Source organism: Trichechus manatus, unplaced genomic scaffold (genome assembly GCF_000243295.1).
Source record: "Trichechus manatus latirostris isolate Lorelei unplaced genomic scaffold, TriManLat1.0 scaffold00226, whole genome shotgun sequence".
NCBI classification, from domain to species: domain Eukaryota; kingdom Metazoa; phylum Chordata; class Mammalia; order Sirenia; family Trichechidae; genus Trichechus; species Trichechus manatus.
In genome coordinates, this window is record NW_004444162.1 from 2,108,911 (window position 1) to 2,123,954 (window position 15,044).

At 37.1% G+C, this 15,044-nt stretch overlaps 1 protein-coding gene across 3 annotated transcripts in view; it reads left to right on the forward strand.

The window, feature by feature from the left end:
• SLC35A1 (solute carrier family 35 member A1) overlaps window positions 1–15,044 on the forward strand; it is a 42,346-nt gene that overhangs the window by 10,268 nt on the left and 17,034 nt on the right. For all 3 annotated transcript variants that reach the window (XR_002825980.1, XM_004388982.1, XM_023742954.1), the window contains exon 2: window positions 4,257–4,434. Coding sequence is in view for 2 of the 3 variants with exons in the window: in XM_004388982.1 (XP_004389039.1) it covers window positions 4,257–4,434 (178 nt within the window). In the remaining variant the exon portion in view is untranslated. The remainder of the gene's footprint in view (window positions 1–4,256; window positions 4,435–15,044) is intronic.

A 15,044-nucleotide genomic window follows, 5' to 3' on the forward strand; every position in this document is an offset into this window, starting at 1 on the left:
GTTTTGTTGATTCTTTCTATTGTTTTTCTGTACTCTATTTCATTTATTTCTGCTCTGATCTTTATTATTTGTTTTTTTCTGGTGACTGTGGGCTTTTTTTGCTCTTGTCTTTCTGTAGTTAATGTTTTGATTTTGTCCCTTCTTTTTTGATGTGTGCATCTATTGCTATATATTGTCCTCTGAGGACTGTTTTGGTATGATGTGTTTTCATTCTCATTTGATTCTAGGACTTTTTGATTGCATCTCTGATTTTTTCTTTTACCCAGTGGTTTGTAAGCAGGGTGTTATTCAGTTTCCATGTAAGTGATTTTTTTTTCCTTGCCCTTCCTGTTGTTAATTTCTACCTTGATGGCATTGTAGTCAAAGAAAATGCTTTGTATTATCTCACCGTTTTAGATCTTGTTGAGGATTGCTCTGTGGCCTAAGATGTGGTTTATTCTGGACAACGTTCCATGTGCATTGGAAAAGAATGTGTACTTTGCAGCTGTTGGGTGGAGTGTTTTATATATGTCTGTGAGGTCAAGTTGGCTGATTTTGCCCTTTAGGTCTTTTGTAATTTTGTTGAGTTTCTTTCTAGATGTTCTGTCCTTTTCCAGGAGTGGTGTGTTGAAATCTGCTATTACTGTGGAACTGTCAGTTTCTCTTTTCAGTGCTATTAGAGTTTTATGTATTTTGGAGCTCTGTTGTTGGGTGCGTAGATGTTTATTATGGTTATGTCTTCATGATGGATTGCCCCCTTAATCATTATGTAGTGTCCTTTGTCTTTTATGGTGGATTTTGTTTTAGTCTGTTTTATCTGAGATTAGAATTGCCACTCCTGCTCTTTTTTGGTAGTTGTTTGCTTGATATACTTTTTTTTCCAACCTTTGTTTCTAAGATGTGTCTCTTTTAGACAGCATTTTGATGGATCCTGTTTTTTTATCCATTCTGTCATTCTCTCTTTATGGGTGCATTTAGGCCATTTACATTCAGCGTAATTATTGATAGGTGTGAGTTTATTGTTGTCATTTTGTAGTGCTTTTTTTTTTGTGGTGCTGACGTTTTCATTGTTTCTCTTACTCTCATGTGCTGACTTCCTTTTGTTTGTGGATTTTTTTTTCCATGTCTTTTGTAGGTTTTGTTTTTTCTGAGACTTTACGTTTTTCCTCTTTATTTTGATGAGTAGGTTTGTTAACTTTCTTTATGGTTACTGTGAAATTTATCCTTATCTTCCTAAGTTTGAAGCAGTCTATTATTACTTGGTATCACCTTGCTCTCCTCTCCATTAAAAGGTTGTATACCTGCAGCATTTATTCTTTCTTTTATTGTTCTGATGTTGTTGTCATTTACAGTTTAACTGCTGTGATTCCCTGTTGTATTTCTTTTGGTTTTGGATAGTCCTTGAGAGTTCATTTCCTAGATTGGTATCCGGCTGGTATGATCCTGCATCGTGAATTCAGCCTGTGAGCTGAAATTGTTTGTTCTCAGTTCGAAGGACTGCCTTTAATAATTCTTGTAAGTTTGGTTTGATTTTTACATATTTCCTTAATTTTTGTTTGTCTGGAAATGTCCTAATTTCACCATCGTATTTGAATGAGAGTTTTGCTGCATATATTATTCGTGGCTGGCAATTTTTTTCTTTAAAAGTTTTATGTATGTTATCCCATTGCCTTCTTGCTTGCATGGTTTCTGCCGAATAATCTGAGCTTAGTCTGATTGTTTCTCCTCTGTATGTGACTTTTTGTTTTCCTCAAGTTGTTCTCAGGATTCTGTTTGTCTTTGGTTTTGGTGAGTGTGATTATGACCTAACTTAGTGATTTTCTTTTGGGGTCTATTCTATATGGTGTTTGTTGAGCTTCTTGGATGGCCAGCTTTTCATCTTTCATGATATTGGGGAAGTTTTCTGTCAGCAGTTCTTCAATGATCCTCTCTGTTTTTTCCCCCTGTTCTGGAACTCTGATCACTCAAAAATTTTTGCTTTTTATTGTATCCCACAGAATTCTCAGGGTCTCTTCAGTTTTCTTCATTCTTCTTTCTGATTTTTCCTCAAACAGAGTTGTATCCAAGTGTTTGTCTTCAGTTTCACTGATCCTGTCTTCCACTGGTTGAAGCCTGCTCCTCAGCCCCTCTATGACACTGTCCATTTCTGAAATCTTGTTGTTTATCTTTTGGATTTCTAACTGTTGTTTTTGTATGATTTCTAGTTGTGAATTTATTTTGGCATTTTGTTCCTGCATTATTTTCCTGAATTCTTCCATTTTCTGTCTGTATTTTCCATGAATTTGTCTGACTTTTCCATGGATTTGTCTATTTTTTCCTCATTTTTGTCTGCTTTTTGGTTCAATCTGGTATAGCTCTGAATATTAGAGATTTGAATTCCCTATCAGGTAGTTCTAGTGATTTTTCTTCTACTGGAAAGTCATCGGATGTTTTATTTTGGACTCATACTGAAACCATCCTGCCTTGTTTTTGTAAATGTTTTGATATTGTCGGCTGTTTTCAGGGCGTTTGGTATTTATTTTTCTTGTTTATGAATAGTTTTTTTTTTTTTTTTGTCATTTTTTGTTTTATTTGGCTATGTCTCAGCAGGCAGGCTGTGTGTTCTTTGTTGTATGCCCGTTTGTGGGCGGGATACTTTCTGCCTCCTTCTCCAATTGGCAGGGTCAGTGGCTAAGATATGGTACAGCAGGGTAGGTTTAGCTCAAGAGGAGTTGCTAGGATGGGTTGTTTGTGGCACTTACTACGGCTACCAGTGTGGGCCGGTAATCAGTGCAGGGCAGACTCCAGTAGGCCGTGCCTGGGCTGCTTGGTGGTATGATGTTCAGCGCACAGTGCAGGTAGGCAGGATAGAGGGAGGAGATTGTGATGGGTGGAACTAAGATGGGTGTGGGAGAGAGGAGAGAGAGGAGAAAGGAACAAAAGCCAAAAACATACAAACAAACAAAAAAGAGTGTTAGGGGAGCTTGCCGTTGGAGTGGAGAGTGAGATACTATGAAATGGAGAAAGATAAAAAAGGAGAAGAAGAAGGAAAAAAATGAATAAATAAAAATTAGAAGGAAAAAGAAAAAGCTCCCAGGGATCCCACCTGTGCGGCTATGAGGTCTGTGGAAGTTGCTCCCAGGCCATGAAGTACAGCCTGGCTAGAAGGCGTAGAAGTGTCACTCAGCGCCTGGTATTCAGGGGACAGGAAGAGAAGGAAAGCATAGCGAGATGAGAAACTGAGTAATGGAGTAAGACAAAAAGTGAAAAAGAGGGAAAAGGAAAGAAAACAAACAAATTTAAAAAAAAAAAGAACAAGGAAACCCACCCCACCCAAAAACAAACAAACAAAAACCCAAAAAAAATCAAGAAAAAAGAAATGCCTTCAGGGATCTCTCTGCGTGTTTGTGCAAACTGAGGGGTTAGGTCCCAAGCTGTGCAGTACTGCCAGGCTAGAATGTGCTCCCAATTTGAGAGTAGAAAAAGAAAACAAACAATTTAAAACAAACAAAAAAAAGCCCCGTGTTATCACGGGCTGGGAAATAGTCTCACGTTCGAGTGGCGTTTCATAGCCTTCCAGGAAGAAGCAAAGATGGTGCACAGAGCCAGGTATTTGAGAGAAAGCTGGGGGAGGTGGTGAGGTAAGGAAGAAATCTAAAGGACAGAAAAAAGCAACACCAGCAGCCAACAACTGGCACTTAGGGAGCTGGCCAGTGCAGGTAGGTGGAATCCAAGCGACACCAGGGTGAAGCCGATGCTTCCCGGCCAAGAGACTGTAGCCGCAGGATACAGAGGAGGCCAAGTCGAGGTGAAGAAGGGTGGGGGATGGGAAAGCGTATATTGCAGGTTACTGGTTGTTCTGTCTCCTGCTGGAAGCTCCGTGAAGCTGCTTTCTCGTACCCCCTGTTCGCTGGTCTCTGATAGCAGTCCAAGATGGCAGATCCGTGCTGCATTAGCTGATAGGGGACCTCTGCATGTATCTCTCCTCGCTCTCTGTTCTCTGTCAGTTTCTTATTCCATTCGGTGCTTGGCTGAGTTCTTTATCTCTTCATTTGATGCTTAGGGTTTCAGGATTGCCGTTTTCTTTGTTTGACTTAGTTTTTCGGATCTTTGCTTTGGAGGGATGGTGTGTTGCTTCTGCCTATAGCGCCAAGTTGCCTTGGAAGTAAATTTTTAAATATCATTGATTTAAGAAGTGTTTTGTACTTGAAATTGGAAAGCATTTTGGCTATAACGATTAACTTTTATATACATAACATTCTCTACTCAATGATTTTTTTGTTTCACATATTTTCCAGAGAATGTCAATTTGTTATTCAAGTTATACTGCTTGATAGTGATGACCCTGGTGGCTGCAGCTTACACCATAGCTTTGAGATACACAAGGACGTCAGACAAAGAACTCTACTTTTCAACCACAGCTGTGTGTATTACTGAAGTTATAAAGTTATTGCTAAGTGTGGGAATTTTAGCTAAGTAAGTATAAATACCTTTTAGTGTGTAAAATTATGTTTTTCCACTTAGTAAACGTTTTTTAAAATTAGAAGATTCAAGCTACAGCTCTTTATATTTTTGATTGCTCTGGGGTAGTGTTTCTTAACCTGGGGTCATTTTACCTGCCCCTACCCACCAGGAGATATTTTTGGTTGTCACAACTGGGAGGATACTAGTGGCATCTAGTGGGTAGAGGCCAAGGATGCTGCCAGACGTCCTACAATGCACGGAATAAGCCTTGAGAACAAAGAATTATCCAATCCAGAATGTCAGTAGTGTTCAGGTCTGAGAACCCTGCTCTAGAGAAGGGATGGGGAAACTATGGGCCTTGGACCAAATCCAGCTCACTGCCTGGTTTTCTTGCAACAAACACCATATGACCCACAAAGCTTAAAATATTTACTATTTGGTCCTTACAGAAAAAATTTGCTGACCTTTGCTTTAAGAGGGATAAAGGATAATAATAGTTAACATTTCTTGTGTGCTCTGTGCTAAGTGCTTTTCATGAATTATCTCATTTAATCTTTATACATTTTTGATGTAAGTGCTGTAATTATCCCCATTTTATCAATACAACATCTGAGGTTCTTCAAGATCACATTGTTAATATGTGGCAGCTCTGGGCTTTGAATCAGTAATGTCATATAAGAATCATTTCAGCTGAGGATGCAGTATAAGAGAGGGTTGAGAATAGGGGCTTTGGAGTGAGACAGACCTATTTTTAGTCCTAGACTCACTGGGATTATGGCTGTGCATACAATTCTTAACCTCTCTAAGCCTTAGTTTCTTCATTTTTTTAGTTGGAGAAAATAATACAGAGTTGTGAGAATGAAGTAAAATCCTGTAGGTAAATTACCTAGTATGGTGGTTGGCACACAGTAATCCCTTACTCAATGGTGGTAGTGGTAGTAGTAGTATTTATATATAAATAAGGAATTTTATTTGATCAAGTTCAATTCTTTCTGGTTCTAAAAGTGAGGACTAGGTGTAGAATCGATAGTTTTCCTGCAGTCTTTTGTTCTTGAAAATGACTTTTTTTTCCATTGGAAATGGCAAATATAAACATTTTCTTAGTTATTAAAATATGTACAGGTGGGAGCTCTTGGCTTTTAGATGAAGCTAAAGTGCTGCTTCAGGAGCTCCTAATGGTACAGCAGTGAGCACTGTCTGCTGCAGAGCCATTTGCCATTCTTGTGTCTTGTTTCCTGTGGGTTTTGAACCTCTATATCCTTATGCCAGACATGTAGCCAGTGTGCTGACCAGTCAGCTGCCTTCCTCTTATATCCCAGGGGCTTAATAGCATGCTAGCTCACAGTGTATTTGCTGGTTGACTGACCTAATGATTAATGTTCTGGTTTAGGCTGCTGTATTTTGATTTTTTTAAAATGTTTTTTAGGGAAGCTTTATTGAGGTATATTTTATATATCATAAAATTTACCTCTTTTAGTGAATAGTTCTGTGAGCTTTGCCAAATGTGTACAGTTGTGTAACTACTACCACAATCGAGATATACTATAGATCCCTCATCTCAAAGCATTCTGTCTTCCCTTTTGTAGTCAGCCTTACTTTTCCATCTCCAACCCCTGATCTGTTTTCTGTCCCTATTGTTTACCTTTTCCATGATGTCATATAAATGGAATCAAATTGTGTAATAGCCTTTTGAGTCTTGCTTCTTTCATTTAGCATAATGCAACTGAGATTCATCCACATTGTTGATATATCAGTAGTTTATTCCTTTTTATTGTTGAATAGTAGTCTTCCATTCTATGGATGAACTACAGTTTGTTTTCTCACCATTTAAAAGACATTTGAGTTGTTTATAGTTTTATTTTAAGCCAGATTTCAAACTATTGTAGGAAAATTTTGAGGGGCAAAATTATGCTTGTAGGATAGTTTTATATAGAAGAAAAATCAGTTCTCTAAATTTTATCCTTTCCTTATTTCTTTTTCTGTTCAGGCAAAATAAAGACAGTTTGTAGAAGTGCAAATGGAAAACTCTTTAAGTTTTCAAATTAAAGTTTAAATGACGTGAAAGTCATTGGTACAGCTTCTAGTTACTGGACTCTTAAGGCAGCTGTTGACAGTGTACTACTCAGAGAATTTATAATTGAGATGGGGATAAAGACATACATATAGCTAATAATATGCCAGTGTCTGATGCATGCTAGATGAGTGATATGAAACTACAGAAAGATGACTGTAGACTGGCCTGCTTGGGGGAGGATTTATGAGAGGGACAGGTCTGAGTCATATGGCAGGTGAGAATTCATACAGCGTTTAGGATGTGTTTTGGTGAGGCCAGGGGAGCAGAGTGTAGACTTGTAGGTAGAAACAGACAAATTACATTTAAGTACCTTTTAATTTATTTAACAAATATTGAGTGATTTCTATGTGACAGTTATTATACTGGATACTGGATATATAGGTATGAATGCAGTAGGTATGGACTCTGCTTGCTTGGAACTTAGGTTTAGTGCAAGAGACAGAACATAAACCAGTAAACACGAACATGATTACAAATGACCATGTGAAGAAAAATAAAAAGGTTTGGGGTGGGAGAAAAGAGCAGAAAAATAATGTGGGACCAAATAGTGGAAAGCTTTAATACATTTGAGTTTAAAATTTATCTTGTAGTGTAAGTAACTTATTAGCTTGCAGGTAGGCTAAAATCTTACACCCCTCATAGTTTCTTACTTAACAAGATTCAGTTTTCTGGAAATTTTACTTTTATTATGGAATTCTTCATTCTGGATGATGTCAGATAAATGAGAGGCCTTATGGTACCTTTAAAAGACAACATTGCAAAAGTGAAAGTCTCGTATGTTTAAAACTCCCCAACAACGTCTATGTAACAACCTAGAATTTAATAATAAAATGCTAAGGCTTAGCTTCCTTAAGAAAAAATACAGGGGAATTGGAAGAAGAGGCATAGGGGAACATATTTCCTCTCCTTGGTCCTCATTTTCCAAGGGAGCAAAACATTATAACTCAGGAATAAATAGGACTATTAAAGCATGCATGAAATTTTAAACTGTAAGGTCCAGTCATGGCAAAGAGAAGCAGTGAGGCCTTTGGTATAACTCAGCAGTTGGGCTGGTGTTCTACCAACCCACCTGCACAGACTTTTTGCTTTATTTTGGTGCTTTTTTGGCTTTGCATTGCTTTATGTACAGTATTTCTTACTTTTCTTCAGTTATCAATGTTATAGGTATGGTCAGTTGTAGTTTGTTTTATGGAGACTTTCTGGGAAATTGGGACTCTCGCGGCACAGTGGTTGTGTTTGGCTGCTAACCAAAAGGTCAGCAGTTTGAATGCACCAGCCGCTTCTTGGAAACCCTATGGGGCAGTTCCGCTCTGTCCTATGGAATTGCTATGAGTTGGAATCGACTTGATGGCAATGGGCTACGGGTTTTGTGGGAAATTATGTCAAATTATGTCAAAAAAAAAGCACAAACATTTCTAAAAATTCACCAGTCAAGTCAAATAATGGTATTGGAATTACAGCAGTGTGGAAAAACCAAATACTGTACTTCATCATCATCATTATCTATAATTAATTGCCGTGTCTGTCGCCAGCATAATGTAGAGGATCTTGCTTTTGCGTGAACTTCTACCATTGTTCATTTTGTGAGCACTTTGTGAGCATGACCAAGGCCAGTCAGGGAAAGTAACAAATTATGACATACAGAATTTTGGTGGTTGGCATTTGACATTCTGTAGCCAACAAGAATTTGGCTGTGGAGAAGAATCGAGAGTTACTGGACCCACTGAGACAGGTGGAATCCCTGAGACTATTACCCTGAAATAGTCTTTAATCCTTGAATCGAAATTATCCCCTCAAGTCACCTTTTAGCTAAATAGCAGGTTAGCTCATAAAAGCAATCAGTATCACCCTTAAGTACTGTGCTGTTTTTAAAAAATCCCATCTGTATGAGACCAAATGGTCAACAGTTACTCTAAAGCATAGATGAGAAGGTTGAGGTTAATGGGAATGGAACAAGAAGAAAAATAATGAGAATGTTGATATCGTGTGAAGAATATAACCAGTGTCACTGGACAGTATGTGTAGAAATTAGTTGAATGGGAACCTGTTTTGCTATGTACATTTCTACTGAAAATACAATAAAATATTATTTTTTTTTTAAAAACACACACAGAGTTTCTAGGCAGAAAAAACATTGGAAAAAATTTCAGAAAGAAGTGAAATGCATTTGAAACCACTGAAATTTATAGTGAATGCTAATTTTTATGGAGAAATATGTTGGTAAATTATTATTTGCTTATTTAAAACACACCGGTAGAAAATACCTGATACTCAAAATAAGAAGAATATTTTGTTTATTGGAACAAAGGGTTTACTTTTAAGAAGACATCTGTGAAAAATGTTAAATTTCTTTGAATGATAAAAGAATGAAAGATAAAGGAAAATTATTTCAACCTATGAGGTCACAGATTGAAAGTGAATAAATTTCAAAATGAAATGTTATAGGATATTGTGATTGTTTCTTCAGCTTATTCAGTAATGTGTGATAAGACAGTTGATAATGAAACTAAACAATAGCTGTGAGTTTGGGAGAGGCCGCTAACTGAAAGGTCGGCAGTTCGAACCCACTAGCCGCTCCATGGGAGAAAAGACCTGGTGATGTGCTCCTGTAAAGATTACAGACTTGGAAACCCCGTGAGGCAGTTCTACTTTAGACTCTCTCTGAGTCGGAAGTGACTTGATGACACAAAATCAGTTTGGGAAAGATACCTAGTGAAAATATTGAAAGCTAGTTCTAGATGTTGAAAGGACAACTGGGTTTTAATACTTCATCTGAAGCAGTTTGGAATTAGAAAAAGATGAATAAAAAGCACGGCCAAACTATGATTGGGCCACAAAGAATGAATGGAAAAATTAAGGGTTGCAGCAAATGAAAGCGCCTAGAACTTTATGTCTGTCTTTTAGACTTAGTGGTGTGAAGCTTGCAAAGAAGTGAAAGATTTTTCGGATACTCTTAATGCTGTCGTTTCTTTGTACCCTTATTAAAATTGGTATTTAAAAAAAATAAATGGAGCTAAGGCAAACAGGATGTCAAAAAACAGGTTGGATGTCAGCACATCGCTGTGATGGAAGAACTTCTAAATATCAGAAAATATTTGTTACTTGAAAATTTTATGAGATGATTTGCTGTACACCAAAAACCAAAATTCATATTTTTGAATTTACATTTGCTTGAAAATTCTTTATCACATGATGTTGAAATAATTCTTTCTATAGAGCTAAAAAAATTAGACTTTTTTTCTTTGCTTCAAAGTAGAAGCAATCAGTACCTTATTTTTTACCATCTGAGAGAAAGGATAACAATTTCAGGATATTAGGAGAATGTAGAATAAATATATCAGAAATTGCAAAAAGTTTAGAACTTAAAGAAAACTTTAAGGAAAAATTAGGTCTCGATAATGAAAATAGTGTGTTTTCACATACTCTCAGGAAAATAGTCTGTAAAGTTAATGTAAAAGGTAATATATTACTAGATTTACAGTTGAATTTTTTGGAAAATGAGTAGAGAAAAAGGAACAAACCCTTACTAAATAAATAAAAAAAAAAACTATTACATGAAGTAAAACCTTCCAGACCTGTGTGTTAAATGAAAGGCCCATTTGTCAGGATTTGAGGTGGTTGTGGGTTTTCATAACTAGGCAATCCTATTTGTACAGAGCCCTGAATGACAGTGTAGGTCAAATGACTGAGACCCCATTGTCTCTGGTTCTTTTTCTTCCCTTTTCCTTACCCTAGAGTAGGAGTAGGGCTTGCATCCCTTGGGGCAGGAGGTGTCCAAACATTTACTGTATTTGTGAAGCATATAGGCTGAAGCATATAGCTGGCTTGTTAAAACACTGGAATACCATAGTTTAATTTTAATTTTAATCCCAATTCTTTTTTTTGCCCTACTTATTTATAATATTTAAGAAAGAACAAACATAGACTTGCTTCAGTGAAGAGTGCCTGATATATAAAGGCTAAAAAGATTATGTATTTCATTTCATTTCTTTAGAAAAAAAGTAAAATCTTACCCCTTTTAGGATGTGGTTAAAGAACAGGAGGCAGAGAAATGCATACGTTGATGTGGTCTTCAAGAAAACTGTGCAATATATATGAGGAAACCACTTAAATGTATTATTGATGTAAGTAAGATTGCCCTAGTAAAGCCAAAGAATAATACCCCTTTTGGGGTCTGTTGTGAAAAATGCATGTTTGAAAATCTCATGAGCAGGTAATCTAACTTCTTTTCTTTAGAAAGCAAGTAACTATGCAGAATTCCAGCTGTTAATCACTGTCAAACTGTGTTATGTAAAGTGCCACACATCCTCCTCTGAGATTGCAGCAACTAAATTTGCTGCCTTCAGACATTCAGGATTATTGCTCTTGAGAGTGGCAGGCTGCCAGAGAATGGTGGTGTTAAGGACACATCCTTTCATGTCCCCACTTAGAAACAGGTGAGGGAAACATGCAGGTGAATACAGCTAATTTTCATTTCATTCATGTACCTCCATTTTAGCTGTGATACGAAATCTTAGGCTGAGAGAAGTTTTAATTTGCCAAAGTGTACCTAGAAAGTAATTGGCAGTGATTGGATTAGAAGACAAGTTCCTTGATCTTTAGTTTTCAAATTATGAGTATTTCAGACTAATGAAATGAGCAGTTTTTGATTAGCCAGGACAAAGATAAACACTAAGTGACATTGTTATGCATTTCGATAATGCCCAATAATTTTATTTTTTCTCTCTTTTTAAACTTTTTATTTCCAAATGTTAACAATTTACCATGTATGTTTTATCCTATTCTTTCTATGTATGCATTTGTGTATGTGTAATTTTTTTCTGAACAGTTTGAGAGTAAGTTGTAGACCAGATGCCTCTTTGGCCCTCAATTCTTCAGGGCATATTTCCTAAAAACAAGGACATTCTCTTATATAATAACAATAAAATGATCAAAATCAAGACATCAGTGGTACTAAAATAGTACTATTATCTAATTTACTAACCTTAGATAAATTTTGCCACTTGCCCCACTCATGTCTTTTATAGCAAAATAATTTGTATCCTGGACTGAGATCCAGTTCAGGATCACACTTGATGTTTAGCTGTCATGTCTCTAGCTTCCTTTAATCCGGAACAGTTCTTCTTTCTTTTTCTTTTATGTCTTTGACATTGTTGAAGAGCATAGGCCATTTGTTTTGTAGAATATCTCTACATGTTTATTTGATTTTTTCTTATGATTATATTCAGTTTTTTAGGGGTCAGGGATACCACAGAAATGATGTTGTATCCTCAGTGCATTATATTATGAGGCACATGATATCCATTTGTTCCATTACTGGTGATTTAACTTTGATCTCTTGATTAAAGTAATGTCTGCTCAGTTTTTCCACTGTAAAGTTACCATTTTCCTCTTTGTAATTGTGGAGAGATACTTTGAAACTAGGTAAAGATACTGTTACTTATCACACTTCCACTTTTTACTAGTGTTATCCTCTATTGAGAGTCTTTCCCGAAACAGTTAATACTAGTTGCTCTTGGTACAGGCATACCTTGGAGATATTGCAGGTTCAGTTCCCGACCACCGCAATAAAGCGAGTCACATTAATTTTTTGGTTTCTCAATGCATATAAAAGTTATGTTTACACTATACTGTAGTTTATTAAGTGTTCAACAGCATTGTCTAAAAAAAAATGTACATACCTTAATTACAAAATACTTTATTGCTAAAAAATGATAACCATCATCTGAGCCTTCAGCGAATTGTAATCTTTTTGCTGGTAGAGGGTCTTGCCTTGATGTTGATGGCTGCTGACTGATCAGAGTGGTGGTTGCTGAATGTTGGGGTGGCTGTGGCAATTTCTTAAAATAAGACAGCAGTGATGTCTGCCGCATCATTTGACTCTTCCTTTCATGGAATATTTCTCTGCAGCATGTAATGCTGTTTGATAGCATTTTACCCACAGTAGAACTTTTCAAGATTGGAGTCAATCCTCTCAAACCTGCCACTGCTTTATTAGCCAAGTTTATGTAATATTCTAAATCCTTTGTTGTCATTTCAACAATGTTCACAGCATCTTCACCAGGAATAGTTTCCATCTCAAGAAACCACTTTCTTTGCTCATCCATAAGAAGCAACTCCTCATCCATTCAAGTTTTATCATGAGATCACAGCAATTCAGTCACATCTTCAGGCTCCACTTCTAATTCTAGTTTTCTTGCTCTTTCCACTATATCTGCAGTTACTTCCTCCACTGAAGTCTTGAACCCCTCAAAGTCATCCATGAGGGTTGGAATCAACTTCTTCCAAACTCCTGTTAATGTTAATATTCTGACCTCTTCCCATGAATCACGAATGTTCTTAATGGCATCTAGAATGGTGAATCCTATCCAGAAGGTTTTCAGTTTACTTTGTTCAGATCCATCAGAGGAATCACTATCTATGGCAGCTATAGCCTTAGGAAATCTATTTCTTATATAACAAGACTTGAAAGTTGAAATTACTCCTTGATCCATGGGCTGCAGAATGGATGTTGTGTTAGCAGGCATGAAAACAATGTTAATCTCCTTGTACATCTCCATCTCTTGGGTGACCAGGTGCATTGTCAATGAGCAGTAATATTTTGAAAGGAATCTTTTTTTCTGAGTAGTAGGTCTCAACAGCAGGCTTAAAATTTTCATGTTGTAAACAAATGTGCTGTCATCCAGGCTTTGTTGTTCCATTGATAGAGCACAGGCTGAGTAGGTTTAGCGTAATTCTTAAGGGCCCTAGGATTTTCTGAATGGTAAATGAGCATTGGCTTCAATTTAAAGTCACCAGCTGCATTAGGCCTTAACAAGAGAGTGAGCCTGTCCTTTGACACTTTGAAGCCAGGCATTGACTTCTCTCTAGCTATGAAAGTCCTAGATGGCATCTTCTTCCAATACAAGGCTGTTTCATCTGCATTGAAAATCTGTTGTTTAGTGTAGCCACCTTTATCCGTTATCTTAGCTAGATCTTTTGGATAACTTGCTACAGCTTCTACATCAGAACTTGCTTCTTCTCCTTGCACTTTTATATTATGGAGACAGCTTCTTTCTTTAAACCTCATGAACCAACCTCTGCTAGACTCAAACTTCTTCTGCAGCTTCCTCACCTCTCTCAGCCTTCATAGAATTGAAGAGAGTTAGGGCCTTGATCTGGATTAGGTTTTGGCTTAAGGGAATGTTGCGGCTGGTTTGATCTTCTATCCAGACCACTAAAACTTTCTGCCTCTCAGCAATAAGGCTGTTTCGCTTTCTTGTCATTTGTGTGTCACTGGAGTAGCAGTTTTAATTTCCTTCAGGAACTTTTCCTTTGCATTCACAACATGGCTAACTGTTTGGCACAAGAGACCTAGCTTTTGGCCTATCTCAGCTTTCAACATGTCTTCCTCTCTGAGCTTAATCATTTTCAGCTTTTGATTTAAAGTGAGAGACTCTTCCTTTCCCTTGAACACTTAGAGGCCATTGCAGCGTTATTAATTGGCCTGATTTAAGTATTATTGTGTCTCAGGGACTGGGGAGGCCCGAGGAGAGGGAGAGAGATGGAGGAACAGCTGGTCAGTGGAGCAGTCAGAACACACACAACGTTTATTGATTAAGTTCGCCGTCTTGTATGGGTGTGGTTCATGGCTCCCCAAAACAATTACATAGTAGCATCAAAGATTGCTGATTACAGATCACTGTAACAGATATAATAATAATGAAAAAGTTTGAAATATTGCGAGAATTACCAAAATGTTAACACAGAGACACGAAGTGAGCACATGCTGTTGGAAAAATGGTGCTGATAGACTTGCTTGACGCAGGATTGCCATAAACCTTCAGTTTGTAAAAAACACAGTATCTGCAAAGTGCAATAAAGCAAAGTGCAATAAAATGAGATATGCCTGTAGTTTCCTAATTCCATCATTCCCTGTACATTTACTAATTGGCACTCTAAGGAGCTTTCCCTTGTCTTTCAATTTGCTTACTTATTTATATGAGCATGGACTCATGGATTCTTATTCTAGTGTATGGGTTATAACTATTATTATCATTATTTAATTTGATCCTCAGATTATCCTAGTTTGGACACTGGCATCTCCTCCTCCTGTGGTTTTTTTTTTTACTTTTTAAAATTGTTATCAGTCTTAGAGCAGTTTCTTAGCTTTTAGTGTAGCAAGATGTTCTAGGCTTATCTTGTACTTTTCCTACCTCAACCCTGAAATCACATTTGTCCAAGGAGCCCTTGTTCCTTTTAGCAGAGAATCGCATTTAGAAACCAGAAGCTAGGTACTAGATGTAAGCATTCCTACTGGGGTATCATTGCTTCTAGGCCCTCTTAACAGAGCTAGGAAATACATGTATGTGTATACGAACATACCCATCTATACCTATTTCTGCATGTATGTATGTATATGTGTGTGTTTGTACACAACGAGTTATATGTTGGTTGATACCTACAATTTTTTTTTTCTTGTACGTCAGGTGAAGGTTTACAGAACAAATAGTTTCTCATTAAAACAGTAGTACACATGTTGTTTTATGACATTGGTTAACAACCCCAT